The sequence below is a fragment of the Salmo salar genome, chromosome 11 (assembly GCF_965601325.2).
Source record: "Salmo salar chromosome 11, fSalSal1, whole genome shotgun sequence".
Classification (NCBI taxonomy): domain Eukaryota; kingdom Metazoa; phylum Chordata; class Actinopteri; order Salmoniformes; family Salmonidae; genus Salmo; species Salmo salar.
The window spans coordinates 56710492-56733830 of NC_138301.1; the positions used below are offsets into that span (position 1 = coordinate 56710492).

Sequence of the window (23339 nt, forward strand, 5' to 3'; positions counted from 1 at the left end):
ACATCAAACAAAACTAATTATATAATTCACTTAAAAACTTGGTTTGAATGTCTTGAAAAATTACCTCCTTCCCCCACAAGTATCAAAAGGTTTTTAAATAGCATTCTGAAGCTCCATTTTGTACTCAACATTCCCATCTGATTTAAAAGATACAGCATTAGTGCAATATCAAAGCAACGTCTCATCCGTGGAAACAAGCCAGGTTGTGAGGAAGCAGTACTGCATGGTATTGCTCTAGCGCCCTCTAGTGGGGATATGAGGACATACACTAGCTGGATCAAGCATCGACGACACCATTCAAAATGTCTGACTTTACTTGGAAAAATGTCCTAAAGACAACAGCTCTGTAATATTGTAAAATAAGAAAGGAAACTATTTAACAAACGTGATTTAATTTCTTAAAAACATTTACTATCAATTCTTCAGTTGGATATCTCATATTTCACAGAAAGGTGATGCAATCTGTTTTTTACCCAATGAAAAGGGAGTAAGGATGACTCTAATACTTCTGGGTGTTGTGGATAGAGGCACCAGTTCTCAATGTCTGTGTCACCAGACCGAGTCAAAATAGGAACAAGGCATTGGTACCCAAAAGGCTTCTGGGACAAGGTGACAGTTGGTTGCCAGTTGGACGTTAGTCGTCTCCTCCACACAGACTCAGCAGGACCTTCTGATAGTCTCCTTTAGTGTGCTCCTGATAGGGGACAGAACATAAAGGACTTGAGACCCTTCGGTCCACTAGGAGCTACAAGGAGGAAGGCAAGTTCAGTCAAGACACTCAGGTTGCTATGGAACAGGACAGAGCAGGCAGTTTTAAGTTAAGACACTCAGGTTGCTATGGAACAGGACAGAGCAGGCAGTTTTAAGTCAAGACACTCAGGTTGCCATGGAACAGGACAGAGCAGGCAGTTTTAAGTCAAGACACTCAGGTTGCCATGGAACAGGACAGAGCAGGCAATTTTAAGTCAAGACACTCAGGTTGCCATGGAACAGGACAGAGCAGGCAGTTTTAAGTCAAGACACTCAGGTTGCCATGGAACAGGACAGAGCAGGCAGTGGTTTAGAGTTCTATGAGATGTTACACTGTGTTAGCTTGCCGTCATATCGCAATAAGAAACATAGTACTGTTGCAAGGCATGTCGGAGTTTGGGACTGAGAGAGAGAGAGTTAAAACAGATGAAAATGGTAAGAGAGGGAGAGATGGAGAGAGAGAGAGAGAGTTAAAACAGATGAAAATGGTAAGAGAGGCAGAGATGGAGAGAGAGAGAGAGAGAGAGAGAGAGAGAGAGTTAAAACAGATGAAAATGGTAAGAGATGGAGTGAGAGTTAAAACAGATGAAAATGGAAAGAGAGAGATGGAGAGTTAAAACAGATAAATGGAAAGAGAGAGAGAGAGCGAGAGAGCGAAAGAAAGAGAGAATTGCGAAAGAGAGAATGCGAGAGAGAGAAAGAGAGAGAGAGAGAATTGTGAGAGAGAGAGAGAGAGAGAGAGAGAGAGAGGAAAAAAAACAGAAGAGTCCTCACAGCGATGGTCTGGTACAAGGACTTCTGGTTCAGTTTCTTAAACTCTGTCCTGATCTTCATGAGATCCACCTCACAGCGAGACACAACAATCCTGGTCACCACCTTCTCCTTGGCACTTTTACCCTGCAGATGATGTCAATATTACATTGTGTTATTTATTAGGACAGGTAATCGTGTCCTACTAGGCTGCCGTTGACTACCTGTCACGTCCTGACCATAGTAAGAGGTTGATCTCCAATTGAAGGCAGCTGGTCCTCATTGTCTCTAATTGGAGATCATATTTAAGTAGGGGTTTTTCTTCCTGGGTTTTGTGGGTTATTATCTTTTGAGTAGTGTTTGTTTCTCTCTGCGTCACGCTTTGTTGTTTTCTCATATTCAGTTATTTATGTTTTGCTAAAATTTCACTGATTTAATAAAATGTGGAACTACAACCATGCTGCACTTTGGTCTGATCCTTTCGACAGCCGTGACACTACCATTGTTTGTGTCGTCTGCTTCTCTCAGTCTATGTGTTTATATTTACTGTATCCAGGTAACTTCCTTTTCCAAGATGTCTAGATGTCTCATTTTTTTTTAATTTTGTGGGGAGGAGGGGGCTCTATTTAATCCGTAACGCCGAAGTTCAGAGCTATAACGCGACTGGAATACAAAGGCAATGTTCCCGAATGAGCGGAGACTGCATTCACGGTAAACGCTGCGTATGTGGACTCAATCAGAAATTACATTCACATTTCAAGCAGGCTATAGAAGCACTAATCTCCGGTGATGCTGATTGAATAGAGTCCTAGGTGACGGTTTGTGTTTGTTGATGTTTTTACTGAATAGAGCGTGGATGATGCAACCCCTGTAATAATCAACTCGTGAAAGTCTGATGCATATTTGCTGTGGGATGTTTCTCCCATGAGATTATCTTTGATTCATAATTCAAATCTTCTAAAGGGGGTTGTGGTTGAAAGGGATTGAAGGGGGGTTGGGGTTGAAAGGGGTTGAAGGGGGGTTGGGGTTGAAAGGGGTTGAAGGGGGGTTGTGGTTGAAGGGAGTTGAAAGGGGGTTGAAGGGTGTTGAAGGGTGTTGGGGTTGAAGGGAGTTGAAAGGCAGTTGAAAGGTGTTGTAGTTGAAAGGGGGTTGGGGTTAAAGAGTGTTGAAAGGGAGTTGAAGGGTGTTGAAAGGGGGCTGGAGGGTGCTGGGGTTGAAAGGGATTGATGGGGATTGAAAGGCGTTGGGGTTGAAAGGGGGTGAAGGGGGTTGAAGGGGATTGAAGGGGGTTGAAGGGTGTTGAAGGGGATTGAAAGGATGTGGGGTTGAAAGGGATTGAAGGGTGTTGAAGGGGATTGAAGGGGTTGAAGGGGGTTGAAAGGAGTTGAAGGGATTGAAAGGGATTGAAGGGTGTTGAAGGGGTTGAAGGGGGTTTAAAGGAGTGGAAGGGGGTTGAAAGGAGTTGAAGGGGGTTGAAAGGGGTTGAAGGGGGTTGAAAGGGATTGAAGGGGATTGAAAGGATAAGGGATTGAAGGGTGTTGAAGGGGATTGAAGGGGGTTGAAGGGGGTTGAAAGGGGGTGAAGGGAGTTGAAAGGATGTGGGGTTGAAAGGGTTTGTACCAAATGTACAAATAACAATGAGTTCATTCTTTGTTTCTCATGAGGACTTGTACTTCACCATATTACTCAGTCACATGACAAGAAGTGAACAGATAATTACCTTCATGGCTTCGCTCAGTCTGTTAGCAAAGTACTGTTGTTTGTTCTCAAAGCACTCCACTGCAAAAACAAAGCAGAAAAGAGAACAGATTCAAATCACCTCAACTTTATTTCTGATATCCTCTCTGGATCTGTCACTTCCTGTTGTTCTTTCTAAAGAGTTCCTGGTAAGGAGGCTGTCTGCAGTATATAGGCACAGATCCACAGTTTGTTTCTTAAGGGCACAACATCCCTTGAAATCAAATGTTGTTTTCTTCAAACAACTTGCAATTACTGTTAATAAGGAATGAATCGACCGAGGGCTCATCTGGTACAAATAGGAGCGAATAAGAGGAGGCAAGGTGGAGAGGAGTGGAGAACCCCCTCCTCCCTTCTTTCCTCTCACTGCCAGTTGTAATACGGTTCCTAGACAACATGACGGCAGAGAGACCAACAGAGAGAAAGGGAGAGAGACACAGAGACACAGAGAGATAAAAGGGAGAGAGATAGAGAGACACAGAGAAACAGAGATACACAGAGACACAGAGAGAGAATGGGAGAGAGACAGAGAGACACAGAGAGAGAAAGGGAGAGAGACAGAGAGACACAGAGAGAGAAAGGGAGAGAGAGAGACACACAGAGAAACAGAGATACATAGACACAGAGAGAGAAAGGGAGAGAGACAGAGAGACACAGAGAGAGACAGAGACACAGAGAGACACAGAGAGAGACACAGAGAGAAAGGGAGAGAGACAGAGAGACACAGAGAGAGAAAGGGAGACAGAGACACAGAGAGAAACAGAGAGAGACAGAGACACAGAGAGACACAGAGAGAGAAAGGGAGAGATGGAGTAACGCATAAACGGCGGAAGTGGAGTCTTGAGTGAGTGACACAGACATTCTGGCACGGAGACAGGAGCCTCATACATTATCAATGGACAGGTAATGTTATGCTGAAGAGATTAAACGGATAGAACATTCTGGAACTAGTCGGAGAGGAATTGATTGGCTTTATAAGAGTGTGTCAGAAACAATGGAGATGTTTAGTAGCTAATGTAGAGGTAAGAGGAGCTAGAGGAGCTAATGTAGAGGTAAGAGGAGCTAATGGAGAGGTAAGAGGAGCTAATGTAGAGGTAAGAGGAGCTAGAGGAGCTAATGTAGAGGTAAGAGTAGCTAGAGGAGCTAATGTAGAGGTAAGAGTAGCTAGAGGAGCTAATGTAGAGGTAAGAGGAGCTAATGTAGAGGTAAGAGGAGCTAGAGGAGCTAATGTAGAGTAAGAGGAGCTAGAGTAACTAATGTAGAGGTAAGAGGAGCTAGAGGAGCTAATGTAGAGGTAAGAGGAGCTAGAGTAGCTAATGTAGAGGTAAGAGTAGCTAGAGGAGCTAATGTAGAGGTAAGAGGAGCTAATGTAGAGGTAAGAGGAGCTAGAGGAGCTAATGTAGAGGTAAGAGTAGCTAGAGTAGCTAATGTAGAGGTAAGAGGAGCTAGAGGAGCTGATGTAGAGGTAAGAGGGGCTAATGTAGAGGTAAGAGGAGCTAGAGGAGCTAATGTAGAGGTAAGAGTAGCTAGAGGAGCTAATGTAGAGGTAAGAGTAGCTAATGTAGTAGTCAGAGTAGCTAATGTAGTAGTAAGAGTAGCTAGAGGAGCTAATGTAGAGGTAAGAGTAGCTAGAGGAGCTAATGTAGAGGTAAGAGTATCTAATGTAGTAGTCAGAGTAGCTAATGTAGTAGTAAGAGTAGCTAATGTAGCGGTAAGAGGAGCTAATGTAGAGGTAAGAGGAGCTAGAGGAGCTAATGTAGAGGTAAGAGTAGCTAGAGGAGCTAATGTAGAGGTAAGAGTAGCTAGAGGAGCTAATGTAGAGGTAAGAGGAGCTAATGTAGAGGTACGAGGAGCTAGAGGAGCTAATGTAGAGGTAAGAGGGGCTAATGTAGTGGTAAGAGGAGCTAGAGGAGCTAATGTACAGGTAAGAGTAGCTAGAGGAGCTAATGTAGAGGTAAGAGGAGCTAATGTAGAGGTAAGAGGAGCTAGAGGAGCTAATGTAGAGGTAAGAGGAGCTAGAGTAGCTAATGTAGTTGTAAGAGGAGCTAGAGTGGCTAATGTAGAGGAAAAAGTAGCTAGAGGAGCCAATGTAGAGGTAAGAGGAGCTAATGAAGAGGTAAGAGGAGCTAGAGGAGCTAATGTAGAGGTAAGAGGAGGTAGAGGAGCTAATGTAGAGGTAAGAGGAGCTAGAGTAACTAATGTAGAGGTAAGAGGAGCTAGAGGAGCTAATGTAGAGGTAAGAGTAGCTAGAGGAGCTAATGTAGAGGTAAGAGGAGCTAATGTAGAGGTAAGAGGAGCTAGAGGAGCTAATGTAGAGGTAAGAGGGGCTAGAGGAGCTAATGTAGAGGTAAGAGGAGCTAGAGGAGCTAATGTAGAGGTAAGAGGAGCTAGAGGAGCTAATGTAGAGGTAAGAGGAGCTAGAGTAGCTAATGTAGAGGTAAGAGTAGCTAGAGGAGCTAATGTAGAGGTAAGAGGCGCTAATGTAGAGGTAAGGGGAGCTAATGTAGAGGTAAGAGGAGCTAGAGGAGCTAATGTAGAGGTAAGAGTAGCTAGAGTAGCTAATGTAGAGGTAAGAGGAGCTAGAGGAGCTAATGTAGAGGTAAGAGGGGCTAATGTAGAGGTAAGAGGAGCTAGAGGAGCTAATGTAGAGGTAAGAGTAGCTAGAGGAGCTTATGTAGAGGTAAGAGGAGCTAATGTAGTAGTCAGAGTAGCTAATGTAGTAGTAAGAGTAGCTAGAGGAGCTAATGTAGAGGTAAGAGTAGCTAGAGGAGCTAATGTAGAGGTAAGAGTATCTAATGTAGTAGTCAGAGTAGCTAATGTAGTAGTAAGAGTAGCTAATGTAGCGGTAAGAGGAGCTAGAGGAGCTAATGTAGAGGTAAGAGGAGCTAGAGTAGCTAATGTAGTTGTAAGAGGAGCTAGAGTGGCTAATGTAGAGGTAAGAGTAGCTAGAGGAGCAAATGTAGAGGTAAGAGGAGCTAATGTAGAGGTAAGAGGAGCTAGAGTAGCTAATGTAGAGGTAAGAGTAGCTAGAGGAGCTAATGTAGAGGTAAGAGGAGCTAATGTAGAGGTAAGAGGAGCTAGAGGAGCTAATGTAGAGGTAAGAGGAGCTAGAGTAACTAATGTAGAGGTAAGAGGAGCTAGAGGAGCTAATGTAGAGGTAAGAGTAGCTAGAGGAGCTAATGTAGAGGTAAGAGGAGCTAGAGTAGCTAATGTAGAGGTAAGAGTAGCTAGAGGAGCTAATGTAGAGGTAAGAGGAGCTAGAGGAGCTAATGTAGAGGTAAGAGGAGCTAGAGTAACTAATGTAGAGGTAAGAGGAGCTAGAGGAGCTAATGTAGAGGTAAGAGTAGCTAGAGGAGCTAATGTAGAGGTAAGAGGAGCTAATGTAGAGGTAAGAGGAGCTAGAGGAGCTAATGTAGAGGTAAGAGGAGCTAGAGTAACTAATGTAGAGGTAAGAGGAGCTAGAGGAGCTAATGTAGAGGTAAGAGTAGCTAGGGGAGCTAATGTAGAGGTAAGATGAGCTAATGTAGAGGTAAGAGGAGCTAGAGGAGCTAATGTAGAGGTAAGAGGAGCTAGAGAAGCTAATGTAGAGGTAAGAGGAGCTAGAGTAACTAATGTAGAGGTAAGAGTAGCTAGAGGAGCTAATGTAGAGGTAAGAGGAGCTAATGTAGAGGTAAGAGGAGCTAGAGGAGCTAATGTAGAGGTAAGAGGAGCTAGAGTAACTAATGTAGAGGTAAGAGGAGCTAGAGGAGCTAATGTAGAGGTAAGAGTAGCTAGGGGAGCTAATGTAGAGGTAAGAGGAGCTAATGTAGTAGTCAGAGTAGCTAATGTAGTAGTAAGAGTAGCTAGAGGAACTAATGTAGAGGTAAGAGTATCTAATGTAGTAGTCAGAGTAGCTAATGTAGTAGTAAGAGTAGCTAATGTAGCGGTAAGGCGACTCCGGGATCTTGGCCTTCTAGGCAGAGTTGCAAAGAAAAATACTTATCTCAGACTGGCCAATAAAAAGAAAACATTACGATGGGCAAAAGAACACAGACAGTGGACAGAGGACCTCTGCCTAGAAGGCCAGCATCCCAGAGTCGCCTCTTTACTGTTGACGTTGAGTCTGGTATTTTGCGGGTACTATTTAATGAAGCTGCCAGTTGAGGACTTGTGAGGCCTCTGTTTCCGAAACTAGACACTCTAATGTACTTGTCCTCTTGCTCAGTTGTGCACCGGGGCCTCCCACTCCTCTTTCTATTCTGGTTAGAGCCAGTTTGCGCTGTTCTGTGAAGGGAGTAGTACACAACGTTGTACGAGATCTTCAGTTTGTCTCACATGGAATAGCCTTCATTTCTCAGAACAAGAATAGACTGACGAGTTTCAGAAGAAAGTTCTTTGTTTCTGGCCATTTTGAGCCTGTAATCTAACCCACAAATGCTGACGCTCCAGATACTCAACTAGTCTAAAGAAACCCAGTTTTATTGCTACTTTAATCAGTACAACAGTTTTCAGCTGTGCTAACATAATTGCAAAAGGGTTTTCTAATGATCAATTAGCCTTTTAAAATGATAAACTTGGATCAGCTAACACAACGTGCCACTGGAACACAGGAATGATGGCTGCTGATAATGGGCCTCTGTACGCCTATGTAGATATTCCATTAAAAATCAGTCGTTTCCAGCTTCAATAGTCATTTACAACATTAACAATGTCTACACTGTATTTCTGATCAATTTGATGTTATTTTAATGGACAAAAACCATGCTTTTCTTTCAAACACAAGGACATTTCTCAGTGACCCCAAACTTTTGAACGGAAGTGTATACATATTATAGAATGTAGGCATATGATATATAGATATGTTATAGATATGGATGTATATATTATAGTATGAAGGTATATGATATATAGATATGAATGTAAATATTATAGAATACAGGTTATATGTTATAGATATAGATGTATATATTATAGAATGTAGGTATATGTTATAGATATGTTATATATGTGGATGTATATATACTGCTCAAAAAATAAAGGGAACACTTTAACAACACATCCTAGATCTGAATGAAATAAATAATCTTATTAAATACTTTTTTCTTTACATAGTTGAATGTGCTGACAACAAAATCACACAAAAACAATCAATGGAAATCCAATTTATCAACCCATGGAGGTCTGGATTTGGAGTCACACTCAAAATTAAAGTGGAGAACCACACTACAGGCTGATCCAACTTTGATGTAATGTCCTTAAAACAAGTCAAAATGTAGTGTGTGTGGCCTCCACGTGCCTGTATGACCTCCCTACAATGCCTGGGCATGCTCCTGATGATGTGGCGGATGGTCTCCAGAGGGATCTCCTCCCAGACCTGGACTAAAGCATCCGCCAACTCCTGGACAGTCTGTGGTGCAACGTGGTGTTGGTGGATAGAGCGAGACATGATGTTCCAGATGTGCTCAATTGGATTCAGGTCTGGGGAACGGGCGGGCCAGTCCATAGCATCAATGCCTTCCTCTTGCAGGAACTGCTGACACACTCCAGCCACATGAGGTCTAGCATTGTCTTGCATTAGGAGGAACCCAGGGCCAACCACACCAGCATATGGTCTCACAAGGGGTCTGAGGATCTCATCTCGGTACCTAATGGCAGTCAGGCTACCTCTGGCAAGCACATGGAGGGCTGTGCGGCCCCCCAAAGAAATGCCACCCCACACCATGACTGACCCACCGCCAAACCGGTCATGCTGGAGGATGTTGCAGGCAGCAGAACGTTCTCCACGGCGTCTCCAGACTCTGTCACGTCTGTCACGTGCTCAGTGTGAACCTGCTTTCATCTGTGAAGAGCACAGGGCGCCAGTGGCGAATTTGCCAATATTGGTGTTCTCTGGCAAATGCCAAACGTCCTGCACGGTGTTGGGCTGTAAGCACAACCCCCACCTGTGGACGTCGGGCCCTCAAACCACCCTCATGGAGTCTGTTTCTGACCGTTTGAGCAGACACATGCACATTTGTGGCCTGCTGGAGGTCATTTTGCAGGGCTCTGGCAGTGCTTCTCCTGCTCCTCCTTGCACAAAGGCGGAGGTAGCGGTCCTGCTGCTGGGTTGTTGCCCTCCTACGGCCTCCTCCATGTCTCCTGATGTACTGGCCTGTCTCCTGGTAGCGCCTCCATGCTCTGGACACTACGTTGACAGACACAGCAAACCTTCTTGCCACATCTCGCATTGATGTGCCATCCTGGATGAGCTGCACTACCTGAGTCACTTGTGTGGGTTGTAGACTCCGTCTCATGCTACCACTAGAGTGAAAGCACTGCCAGCATTCAAAAGTGACCAAAACATCAGCCAGGAAGCATAGGAACTGAGAAGTGGGCTGTGGTCCCCACCTGCAGAACCACTCCTTTATTGGGGGTGTCTTGCTAATTGCTTATAATTTCCACCTGTTGTCTATTCCATTTGCACAACAGCATGTGAAATGTATTGTCAATCAGTGTTGCTTCCTAAGTGGACAGTTTGATTTCACAGAAGTGTGATTGACTTGGAGTTACATTGTGTTGTTTAAGTGTTCCCTTTATTTTTTGAGCAGTGTATATTATAGTATGTAGGTATATGTTATAGATATGGATGTATATATTATAGTATGAAGGTATATGATATATAGATATGGATGTATATATTATAGAATACAGGTTATATGTTATAGATATAGATGTATATATTATAAAATACAGGTTATATGTTATAGATATAGATGTATACATTATAGAATACCGGTTCTATGCTATAGATATAGATGTATATATTATAGAATACAGGTTCTATGCTATAGGATATAGATGTATATATTATAGAATACAGGTTCTATGCTATAGATATAGATGTATATATTATAGAATACAGGTTATATGTTATAGATATAGATGTATACATTATAGAATACAGGTTGTATGTTATAGATGTATATATTATAGAATGTAGGTATATGATATGTTGTAGAATGTTACCCAGTGTGAGGAAGGACTTCTCCAGGTCTCCCTTCACCTCCTTCCTGATGCTCTCCTGCATGTCGTATGGACTGTAGCTCTTGTACCTGTCAAACACTGGAATCGATACAGCCAACATTTGGTCAGCTTCCTGAACAGTCACCAGGTTCATAGAAACATCTACGTTCTTTATGTCTAAAAATTCTGGTTGTCGCTTGAATTTGAGTATTTGTCCAAAACAATCCTATGTGCATGAAGCAGTCACTTGTTAAAGAGTCGGGTACGTACCTTTCTGCAGGTGAGGGACACTTCTTTCTGACATGATGGTGATCCATGTAGCTACGTCAGTCCCCTTCCTCTTCACTCCTGCCTCATACAGAGCCTACAGAGACAGGAGAAGACAAATCAACCTGTATAATACACCTAACTAATCTACAGAGACAGGAGAGGACAATCAACCTGTATAATACACCTAACTAATCTACAGAGACAGGAGAGGTCAATCAACCTGTTTAATACACCTAACTAATCTACAGAGACAGGAGAGGACAATCAACCTGTATAATACACCTAACTAATCTACAGAGACAGGAGAGGTCAATCAACCTGTATAATACACCTAACTAATCTACAGAGACAGGAGAGATCAATCAACCTGTATAATACACCTAACTAATCTACAGAGACAGGAGAGGTCAATCAACCTGTATAATACACCTAACTAATCTACAAAGACAGGAGAGGTCAATCAACCTGTATAATACACCTAACTAATCTACAGAGACAGGAGAGGACAATCAACCTGTATAATACACCTAACTAATCTACAGAGACAGGAGAGGTCAATCAACCTGTATAATACACCTGTATAATACACCTAACTAATCTGCAGAGACAGGAGAGGTCAATCAACCTGTATAATACACCTGTATAATACACCTAACTAATCTACAGAGACAGGAGAGGACAATCAACCTGTATAATACACCTAACTAATCTACAGAGACAGGAGAGGTCAATCAACCTGTATAATACAACTGTATAATACACCTAACTAATCTACAGAGACAGGAGAGGTCAATCAACCTGTATAATACACCTGTATAATACACCTAACTAATCTACAGAGACAGGAGAGGACAATCAACCTGTATAATACACCTAACTAATCTACAGAGACAGGAGAGGTCAATCAACCTGTATAATACACCTGTATAATACACCTAACTAATCTACAGAGACAGGAGAGGTCAATCAACCTGTATAATACACCTGTATAATACACCTAACTAATCTACAGAGACAGGAGAGGTCAATCAACCAGTATAATACACCTGTATAATACACCTAACTAATCCACAGAGACAGGAGAGGACAATCAACCTGTATAATACACCTGTATAATACACCTAACTAATCTACAGAGACAGGAGAGTTCAATCAACCTGTATAATACACCTGTATAATACACCTAACTAATCTACAGAGACAGGAGAGGACAATCAACCTGTATAATACACCTGTATAATACACCTAACTAATCTACAGAGACAGGAGAGGTCAATCAACCTGTATAATACACCTGTATAATACACCTAACTAATCTACAGAGACAGGAGAGGACAATCAACCTGTATAATACACCTGTATAATACACCTAACTAATCTACAGAGACAGGAGAGGTCAATCAACCTGTATAATACACCTGTATAATACACCTAACTAATCTACAGAGACAGGAGAGGACAATCAACCTGTATAATACACCTAACTAATCTACAGAGACAGGAGAGGACAATCAACCTGTATAATACACCTGTATAATACACCTAACTAATCTACAGAGACAAGTAGGACAATCAACCTGTATAATACACCTAACTAATCTACAGAGACAGGAGAGGTCAATCAACCTGTATAATACACCTGTATAATACAACTAACTAATCTACAGAGACAGGAGAGGACAATCAACCTGTATAATACACCTGTATAATACACCTAACTAATCTACAGAGACAGGAGAGGTCAATCAACCTGTATAATACACCTAACTAATCTACAGAGACAGGAGAGGTCAATCAACCTGTATAATACACCTAACTAATCTACAAAGACAGGAGAGGTCAATCAACCTGTATAATACACCTAACTAATCTACAGAGACAGGAGAGGACAATCAACCTGTGTAATACACCTAACTAATCTACAGAGACAGGAGAGGTCAATCAACCTGTATAATACACCTGTATAATACACCTAACTAATCTGCAGAGACAGGAGAGGTCAATCAACCTGTATAATACACCTGTATAATACACCTAACTAATCTACAGAGACAGGAGAGGACAATCAACCTGTATAATACACCTAACTAATCTACAGAGACAGGAGAGGTCAATCAACCTGTATAATACACCTGTATAATACACCTAACTAATCTACAGAGACAGGAGAGGTCAATCAACCTGTATAATACACCTGTATAATACACCTAACTAATCTACAGAGACAGGAGAGGACAATCAACCTGTATAATACACCTAACTAATCTACAGAGACAGGAGAGGTCAATCAACCTGTATAATACACCTGTATAATACACCTAACTAATCTACAGAGACAGGAGAGGTCAATCAACCTGTATAATACACCTGTATAATACACCTAACTAATCTACAGAGACAGGAGAGGTCAATCAACCTGTATAATACACCTGTATAATACACCTAACTAATCTACAGAGACAGGAGAGGACAATCAACCTGTATAATACACCTGTATAATACACCTAACTAATCTACAGAGACAGGAGAGTTCAATCAACCTGTATAATACACCTGTATAATACACCTAACTAATCTACAGAGACAGGAGAGGACAATCAACCTGTATAATACACCTGTATAATACACCTAACTAATCTACAGAGACAGGAGAGGTCAATCAACCTGTATAATACACCTGTATAATACACCTAACTAATCTACAGAGACAGGAGAGGACAATCAACCTGTATAATACACCTGTATAATACACCCAACTAATCTACAGAGACAGGAGAGGACAATCAACCTGTATAATACACCTGTATAATACACCTAACTAATCTACAGAGACAGGAGAGGACAATCAACCTGTATAATACACCTGTATAATACACCTAACTAATCTACAGAGACAGGAGAGGACAATCAACCTGTATAATACACCTAACTAATCTACAGAGACAGGAGAGGTCAATCAACCTGTATAATACACCTGTATAATACACCCAACTAATCTACAGAGACAGGAGAGGACAATCAACCTGTATAATACACCTGTATAATACACCTAACTAATCTACAGAGACAGGAGAGGACAATCAACCTGTATAATACACCTAACTAATCTACAGAGACAGGAGAGGTCAATCAACCTGTATAATACACCTGTATAATACAACTAACTAATCTACAGAGACAGGAGAGGACAATCAACCTGTATAATACACCTGTATAATACACCTAACTAATCTACAGAGACAGGAGAGGTCAATCAACCTGTATAATACACCTGTATAATACACCTAACTAATCTACAGAAACAGGAGAGGACAATCAACCTGTATAATACACCTAACTAATCTACAGAGACAGGAGAGGTCAATCAACCTGTATAATACACCTGTATAATACACCTAACTAATCTACAGAGACAGGAGAGGACAATCAACCTGTATAATACACCTGTATAATACACCTAACTAATCTACAGAGACAAGTAGGACAATCAACCTGTATAATACACCTAACTAATCTACAGAGACAGGAGAGGTCAATCAACCTGTATAATACACCTGTATAATACACCTAACTAATCTACAGAGACAGGAGAGGACAATCAACCTGTATAATACACCTAACTAATCTACAGAGACAGGAGAGGACAATCAACCTGTATAATACACCTAACTAATCTACAGAGACAAAAAAAAAACACTCAGCTGATTGGTTCTGGTACGGTGTTTTAGTGTCAGTATCAAAACGTTAGTGTTTGGTTCTGATACGGTGTTTTAGTGTCAGTATCAAAACGTTAGTGTTTGGTTCTGGTATGGTGTTTTAGTGTCAGTATCAAAACGTTAGTGTTTGGTTCTGGTGTAGTGTTTTAGTGTCAGTATCAAAACGTTAGTGTTTGGTTCTGGTGTAGTGTTTTAGTGTCAGTATCAAAACGTTAGTGTTTGGTTCTGGTACGGTGTTTTACTGTCCGTATCAAAATGTTAGTGTTTGGTTCTGGTACGGTGTTTTAGTGTCAGTATCAAAATGTTAGTGTTTGGTTCTGGTACGGTGTTTTAGTGTCAGTATCAAAACGTTAGTGTTTGGTTCTGGTACGGTGTTTTAGTGTCCGTATCAAAACGTTAGTGTTTGGTTCTGGTAAGGTGTTTTAGTGTCCGTATAAAAACGTTAGTGTTTGGTTCTGGTACGGTGTTTTACTGTCAGTATCAAAACGTTAGTGTTTGGTTCTGGTACGGTGTTTTAGTGTCAGTATCAAAACGTTAGTGTTTGGTTCTGGTACGGTGTTTTACTGTCCGTATCAGTGCTTTAGTGTATTTGTCTTACTCTGGCATCCTGGTCAATCTTCTCGTAGTCAACAATATTTGAGGGCTCATCTCTCTTGGCCTATTGAATGACATAGAATACAATGGAGTATACAGTTTACACCAATATTCAGACAGACTCCTTCGTATTCAAAATCATTATTAAAGCTATTGGATGGTCAATCTTAGGAAGCTAGACATTGTAAAGTCATTGTATGATCCTACCTGTACCAGGGCCAACAGCAGACTCCTGAAGTCTCCTGACGTGTCCCCAGCCACGTCCTTCTCCAGATCCTTCTTGAACACTGTAGATATATAACGTATAAAACACATAATCCTTACATTTTCAATCCTTACATTTAATACATTTTCAATCATGTTCATTCTAATTGCTTCTCCTTGCTACTTGCTTCTCCTTGCTACTTGCTCCTACTTACATTCCTTGTAGACGCGTTTGATTTCCACCAGTTCATCAGCGCTGCGGGAACAGACCATCTCTATCAGAGTCTCCTCATCGGTCCCCAGACCCTGGAGAGAACAGGGGTTTTAACAGCAGTATGAATAGTACAGACCCTGGAGAGAACAGGGGTTTTAACAGCAGTATGAATAGTACAGACCCTGGAGAGAACAGGGGTTTTAACAGCAGTATGAATAGTACAGACCCTGGAGAGAACAGGGGTTTTAACAGCAGTATGAATAGTACAGACCCTGTGTCTGGGCCACACATTAATCAGACCAGGAGAGGGCAGCAGTGACTGTGACCTGTGTAGTTTAGGGTTCATGTAGGAAAGATTGTGGCCTCCTCTTTACCTTGATGGATCCTTTGATCTCAGAGGCATCGTATTGAGCTGTACTCTTCATCAGTCCCAGAATTACAGCCTCCAGAGACCCAGACAGAGCCCCCTTCAGAGCTGTGATCATATCCTACAGGAGAGACATACACAGAGATGACAGACCGTCCCACTGTAAAATACACAGAGATGACAGCCCGTCCCACTGTAAAATACACAGAGATGATAGTCCGTCCCACTGTAAAATACACAGAGATGATAGCCCGTCCCACTGTAAAATACACAGAGATGATAGCCCATCCCACTGTAAAATACACAGAGATGATAGCCCGTCCCACTGTAAAATACACAGAGATGACAGCCCATCCCACTGTAAAATACACAGAGATGATGGCCCGTCCCACTGTAAAATACACAGAGATGATAGTCCGTCCCACTGTAAAATACACAGAGATGATAGACCGTCCCACTGTAAAATACACAGAGATGACAGACCGTCCCACTGTAAAATACACAGAGATGACAGACCGTCCCACTGTAAAATACACAGAGATGACAGACAGTCCCACTGTAAAATATGTCTAAATGAGGTTGGATTCTCTTCATGTCCACATTAGCAGCAGTTGCTTTATGAAAAAAGCATCTTCCAGAACCAAAACAATCTCTATTCCCCCCCCCTCTTACCTTCTTGGATCTCTTCTCATACTCAAAGGCGATCTCTCTCCTCTGGGAGTAGCTCCGTCTGGTCAGGATGTCAATGATGGTCAGCTCATCCACACCTGGGGAACATGGGAAATATTACAGAGGTGTGATTAACATACATTTAACCATGAATTGATTTCTATAGATAAAGACCCAGCTGGGGAACATGGGAAATATTACAGAGGTGTGATTAACATACATTTAACCATGAATTGATTTCTATAGATAAAAGACCCAGCTGGGGAACATGGGAAATATTACAGAGGTGTGATTAACATACATTTAACCATGAATTGATTCCTATAGATAAAAGACCCAGCTGGGGAACATGGGAAATATTACAGAGGTGTGATTAACATACATTTAACCATGAATTGATTTCTATAGATAAAGACCCAGCTGGGGAACATGGGAAATTTTACAGAGGTGTGATTAACATACATTTAACCATGAATTGATTTCTATAGATAAAGACCCAGCTGGGGAACATGGGAAATATTACAGAGGTGTGATTAACATACATTTAACCATGAATTGATTTCTATAGATAAAGACCCAGCTGGGGAACATGGGAAATATTACAGAGGTGTGATTAACATACATTTAACCATGAATTGATTTCTATAGATAAAGACCCAGCTGGGGAACATGGGAAATATTACAGAGGTGTGATTAACATACATTTAACCATGAATTGATTCCTATAGATAAAAGACCCACCTGAGGAACATGGGAAATATTCCAACTTAATAACATACATTGGCCACACTAGCTTTGTGTGTATAGAGTAGGTACAGACAGATATATTATAGTAGGAAGTAAAAGGTTTGATATATCACATGAAAACTTTTTGATGAGATTGACACTGATAAAAGATGAAATCCCAAACAGCAATAGCCTTGTATAGTAACATTTCCTTCATGATCACTGATCTACAAGGCCTTGATTTGGTACAGTATACACACTATGGTGGAAAAACAGCTCGTCGGGGCTTTCAGTGGTACAGGGGACTGCAGTGAGTTAGCGGTGGTTGGTTTGTGGCAGACCGACAGGGCTGGAAGGCGAAGGCGTTGTCTGACAGAAAATCCCTGTATACTCTGTGGGTTTAGTGAAGTCATGTTGGGAACGCAGGCAGGAAAGTGACTCAGAATGAGCAGTTCTACACCACAACCAGCACTGTGTTTACGTACATGTTTCCATAGAGGGACTCCATTAATGAAAATACAAAAAAAAAACAATGTCAAGAATCAGGATTAGGTTTTTCTCCAAATCGCCGGTATTTAACAACGATTGATGGAAATGATGTGAAAATAAAATAGCAGAGACAAACAAGGATGGCAATAGATACTATGGAAATACAATGTTACTGATCTAAAATATGTTCAGCTGATCCAATGATGTCTGTTTACGGGCACAGCGCCACAGAAGAAAGGTACGACGTGGTTCACAAGGTGCAGTAATGTAAAACGGCCAGCAGATGGCGCTAAACCGCGGAATGCGCAGAACAACATAATGAGAGGCAGAGCATTTACTGTTACCAGCTCACACTGTGTTCTGTTTATATAGTAACCCCTCTAGATACACTGAATTAGTAGGATATTACGACGTTTATATTAGTGCAAATACATTGTGACAGATATATTAATGCACCAATCAAGTTCACAATGCACAATGTATTTCTAATCTAGAAAACATTATAAAGTGATACACTCTAACCGGTGGGACTACGATAACCTTGTAGTGATTCTCTCACCTTTGGTTTTGACGGCCGTTTCTATCCTGGCAGCATCTTTAGCTGGATCAAAATCCCCTGCTGCCACCACCGTGGGGAATTTAGGCTCGCTCTCCTGAAGAGGACAGAGTTACATTACCAGTTTACAGTCACTGACAGATGACAGATTTCATTACAGGTTGACCCATGACCTAATGGTGATCGTAGTTCAGCTGTAGTGAACTCACCCCTCCAAAATTCAGCGTGAGCTGGCCCAAGAACTCAGAAACCAACGCCATTGTGAAATCCCTGTAAAAAAAAAAAAAAAAAAAGACACATCTGGTGTGTTCAAGATGGCTACAGGCATTTGAAAGACATTGTGTCTGTCTCAGTGAGCAGAGACAGTATAGAACCTGCACTGACTTACCTTAGAATAAGAACCTAGAGATATCTGACTTACCTTAGAGTAAGAACCTAGAGATAGCTGACTTACCTTAGAGTAAGAACCTAGAGATAGCTGACTTACCTTAGAGTAAGAACCTAGAGATAGCTGACTTACCTTAGAGTAAGAACCTAGAGATAGCTGACTTACCTTAGAGTAAGAACCTAGAGATAGCTGACTTACCTTAGAGTACAGAACCTAGAGATATCTGACTTACCTTAGAGTACAGAACAGAACCTAGAGATAGCAGTAGATTGTTCCCGTTATGAAGCCTGTTCGGGGTGTGGTGCTGGTTAAATACCGCTGGCAGATCACACTGGTATGACTCAAAGCATAGCTCCAACTCCTGTCCCTGAGTCCACACTCCTCCCCTCCAGTCTCTCTGTCTCTCTTCTCTCCACTCCCTCCCTCCCCTGTCCATCTCTCCCTCCCTACTCCCCCCTCCTTCCCTACTCCCTCCCTCCCTCCCCACTCCCACCCCCCCGTCCATCTCTCCCTCCCCCCTCCCTCCCTCCCTCCCTCCCTCCCCACATCTCTCCCTCTCTCTGTTCTAACCGTAGAGCATAGCTCCAACTCCTCCCTCTGGGCTGACCCCCCCTTGTTCTGATAGTCCTCCCTCTATCTTTTCATCTCTGTAATCCCTCCACCGTAGCCCCACCCAGGGTTAGTGGGCCTCTGCCACAGAGCAGAGCAGAGCAGAGCCCGGAGGAAGCAAACAGGCTGAGGAGAAAGCACCAAATGGAGAACATCAGGACTATTTGAATATGCGTCGGACATTCATCTGAAAAGTGGAGATGAAGTTTCTCTATGTCGTCTTTCCTCATTGGAGAACTTGTTTGTTTGATGTCATTGCAGTGTGTTCTGCCTCCAGGACATGTGATGCACCAGCCCATGTGACAGGGGGATGTGGTGAAGACACACACTCGCTAAACACATCTGACTAGAGTTGTACACCACCCAACACAAAATGGTGGAAACATCACCCACATTATAGATCCCATGATTCTGGTAGAATTACGTCAGGGTGTGAGGTCATTCTGCTTCCTCCGGCACAGCTTTGTGCACTCTGCTTCCTGTTGAAATGCATTTCAACTGTGCTCCAGTGTTTTCTCTGTGACACCAGCCCAGTCACACTCCTGACCAATGTGCTCCAGTGTTTTCTCTGTGACACCAGCCCAGTCACACTCCTGACCAATGTGCTCCAGTGTTTTCTCTGTGACACCAGCCCAGTCACACTCCTGACCAATGTGCTTCGGTGTTTTCTCTGTGACACCAGCCCAGTCACACTCCTGACCAATGTGCTCCAGTGTTTTCTCTGTGACACCAGCCCAGTCACACTCCTGACCAATGTGCTCCAGTGTTTTCTCTGTGACACCAGCCCAGTCACACTCCTGACCAATGTGCTCCAGTGTTTTCTCTGTGACACCAGCCCAGTCACACTCCTGACCAATGTGCTCCGGTGTTTTCTCTGTGACACCAGCCCAGTCACACTCCTGACCAATGTGCTCCGGTGTTTTCTCTGTGACACCAGCCCAGTCACACTCCTGACCAATGTGCTTCGGTGTTTTCTCTGTGACACCAGCCCAGTCACACTCCTGACCAATGTGCTTCGGTGTTTTCTCTGTGACACCAGCCCAGTCACACTCCTGACCAATGTGCTCCAGTGTTTTCTCTGTGACACCAGCCCAGTCACACTCCTGACCAATGTGCTTCGGTGTTTTCTCTGTGACACCAGCCCAGTCACACTCCTGACCAATGTGCTTCGGTGTTTTCTCTGTGACACCAGCCCAGTCACACTCCTGACCAATGTGCTTCGGTGTTTTCTCTGTGACACCAGCCCAGTCACACTCCTGACCAATGTGCTTCGGTGTTTTCTCTGTGACACCAGCCCAGTCACACTCCTGACCAATGTGCTCCAGTGTTTTCTCTGTGACACCAGCCCAGTCACACTCCTGACCAATGTGCTCCAGTGTTTTCTCTGTGACACCAGCCCAGTCACACTCCTGACCAATGTGCTCCAGTGTTTTCTCTGTGACACCAGCCCAGTCACACTCCTGATCAGTGGTTGTGAATGCCTGAGTAAGACATTAGGCCTGGGTCATTTCTCCACTGTTCTCTCCTCTACTGTGATTAATGACACTCCTTCTGACTAACACACATGATTACTGGTTATGAATGTGAATGTCCCCAAAAGGCCTGGGTCGTATCTCCACTGTTCTCCTCCCTGTGTACCCAGGGAATGATTCACGCTACTTCCTATCCCTCACCGTCCATCATCAGGATATCGTTCACCCACCAGCTAATCCCTCAGGATAAATATGAACCAATCCTCCGCCGCTTCCTGCCTTGTTCAGTGCAGACAGCAGTCTAATTGAACAGGGCTTGTCCAATCAATGCCCTTTCCCCATTCTACACACATACAATCCATCCGTTCCTCACCTCACACCTCCCTCCCTCCCTCTTATTTGATTTATTTGTAATAATTAATTTGAACCCGTTGTATTGTGGACAGGCTAAAAGAGCCATGTAGTAATTCAGCTGTGCCCAATACAAACAAGCAGGCAACCCCTAAACAACCTTCACTCAATCATCAACAACCACAACATAACGCTTTATGCACCTCTCCGTCGCAGGGCCTAAGGGAGCTCATTTGCTAAAAGGTACGTTTAAAGCCCAATAAACTACGTGCCACTTGACAACTCATTCACTTTAACGGCTTAATGAAAAGGAAAAAATATCATTTTTCTCCTGGTTGGGAAGCAGAGAGGTACTGGTTGGCGCCCTGCCAGTCTGTCTGTAATAACTCACTCATACAGTCAGAGGAATAGACAAACGCAAGGGGATCAGTTCCACAGCTACAGTATAGATTCCTGTTAACCTCAGAGTCTTACATTTTACAGTTTTAGTCAATTTAGCAGACGCTCTTATCCAGAGCGATTTACAATTAGTGCGTTCATCTACAGATAGCTAGGTGTGACAACCACATATCTCAGTCATAGGAAGTACACTTTTCCTTCAATAAAGTATCTATCAGCAAAGTCAGAGCTGGAAGGGCGTGGGGGTGGTGGGGTATTATTTAAAGAGTATTATTTAAAGAGGAACTGACAGCATTTTAGCAACATGAAATCTTATTCAAATCTGTTCACTTACACCCCCAGAAAGAAAATGACACGTTGTTTTGTTGTTTGTGTTTTACATTTTCTGACAAGCGAGCGCTTGGATATGGTCATTTTCACGTTTTCATATATTCTTAGAACGTTTGGAAATTACGTATATTAATGCATTTGTGAAAATTCTTTATCAATATAGAGTGGGAAAGCGGCTGTGTGTTTGGACAATTAATAGACACTGCAGTACATAAAACCTAATTAAAAACATCTGTCTTGTCCAGGACGGAGTTTATGCAGACTGGCGTGTCACAGCCAATCAGAGCTACAGTAGGCCATTATGCAAACAAGTCATTTGCCACACGGGCCTTCCATCATTCACTTTGAACTGGCCTGAGTTTTTTACAGGAAGTTGGGCCTGCCATCATTCACTTTGAACTGGACTGAGTTTTTTTACAGGAAGTTGGGCCTGCCATCATTCACCTTGAACTGGACTGAGTTTTTTTACAGGCAGTTGGGCCTTTCCATCATTCACTTTGAACTGGACTGTGTGTTTACAGGCAGTTGGCCTTCCATCATTCACTTTGAACTGGATTGAGGTTTTTACAGGCAGTGGGACCTTTCCCTCATTCACACAAAATTGACTTGTATGGATTTCTATAAATAGGTTGTTAAATATCAAGTGAGACCTCTCACGTTTGGGAACTTTACAGTCCTATTGATCAAACAATCATACAAAAGGTAGGCTCTCTATCCCTACATGCACATCAACAAATACAAAATCAACAGCTAATTCTAGCCAGACCAAGACTAGCTAAAATCTAACGAAGGAACATTAGATAAACTCTCTCACACTGTTTCAGTTAGTTGGCCTCCAAAATTGCACTGATAAACATTTGGGAATAGCCTGCTTGTCCTTCTGTAGCTTTCCTGCCAATACATGCATTGTCCCTAACTGGCTAAAGTTGGCTAGCTTCCTAGCTAGCTCCTTCCAGGAACAAATGAGAGAGCACCTCACTGACCATTTTATCCACCCTATTAGAGCTGGTTTGGCTGTTTGCATGTTATCTACAGCATTTTTGACTAACTATTACTTTTTTGTTGCCTACTTTTACTGACACCGGTCATATTCAGCGGGTGTTTTGCGCGTTCGTAAATTTATCAGTTATTCTGCGCTCTGGCACAATCAGACAAGAGTGCTCTGAAATTGGAGAAGATAGCTAGACAGAGTGATATGCTAACTGGATAGAAGTCATTCAGCTAGCTGGCGAAGCAATTCACATTTCTTCCTAGCTAACCAAATGACAGGTGCATCACTAGCTGTGTAGTCACCGAAGAACGATTTGAGGAGGGAGAAAGTCAGTCACTCACCCAATCCTCCAGCAGCTAGCTAGCTATATAGCTAACGTTAGGCTCTGTGTTTTTAGCTTGCTAAATAAATAGATATGCTAGCATATTAAGAACATAATGACTGACTTGTGATCATTGCCCTTGCTAGTTTAATTGTATTGACATTCCCAGCCTTAGTTACATTTATCTGTTTTATACCAGGCCAGCTGTGATTTACAACCTGATAGCAATATTTTTTTGGGACTACCAAGAAATGTATTGGTGAATTATATTAATTATGCATCCATCTATTCTGACAACAATGCCTTAGTGTACATCTGTAACGGTCATCGTACGTAATGGACCAAGGCGCAGCGGGTTGAGTGCTCATCTTAAATTTATTTGAACACTGAACAAAACAAGAAAACGAATGAACAGTAATGCAGGCTACACACACAGCAGTGCAAAAACAACTTC

At 42.5% G+C, this 23339-nt stretch overlaps 1 protein-coding gene and 1 long non-coding RNA gene across 18 annotated transcripts; both read right to left on the reverse strand.

The window, feature by feature from the left end:
• Positions 1-375: 375 nt before the first annotated feature.
• On the reverse strand, positions 376-18839 carry LOC106609935 (annexin A2-A). The gene is made up of 13 exons (XM_045689751.2): positions 18644-18839; positions 18233-18293; positions 18027-18120; positions 16256-16350; positions 15591-15704; positions 15218-15308; positions 15006-15085; positions 14803-14862; positions 10489-10582; positions 10222-10317; positions 3221-3279; positions 1525-1647; positions 376-694 (listed from the first exon to the last, which is right to left on the reverse strand). The coding sequence occupies exons 2-13, from the start codon at positions 18281-18283 to the stop codon at positions 635-637; spliced, it is 1017 nt and encodes a 338-aa protein (XP_045545707.1). The 5' UTR covers positions 18284-18293; positions 18644-18839; the 3' UTR covers positions 376-634.
• Positions 10589-14792, reverse strand: LOC145859162 (uncharacterized). 17 transcript variants are annotated; one of them, XR_014379403.1, is made up of 8 exons: positions 13981-14792; positions 13685-13932; positions 13512-13622; positions 13277-13449; positions 12066-13227; positions 10954-12017; positions 10856-10917; positions 10589-10819 (listed from the first exon to the last, which is right to left on the reverse strand). It is a non-coding gene; the product is annotated as an uncharacterized LOC145859162 (long non-coding RNA). The 17 variants fall into 17 exon arrangements; XR_014379407.1 differs by having other exon boundaries at positions 13277-13351; positions 13401-13449; positions 13512-13932; XR_014379415.1 differs by having other exon boundaries at positions 12066-12731; positions 12905-13227; positions 13512-13932.
• Positions 18840-23339: the final 4500 nt, after the last annotated feature.

Coding starts and splice junctions, on each gene's coding strand:
- LOC106609935 (XM_045689751.2), bottom strand. CDS start 18,283: ATGGCGTTGGTTTCTGAGTTCTTGGGCCAGCTCACGCTGAATTTTGGA. Junction 10,318..10,488: donor TGTCCCTCACCTGCAGAAAG/GTACGTACCCGA, acceptor TATCGATTCCAG/TGTTTGACAGGTACAAGAGC. Junction 3,280..10,221: donor GAAGTCCTTCCTCACACTGG/GTAACATTCTAC, acceptor TTGTTTTTGCAG/TGGAGTGCTTTGAGAACAAA.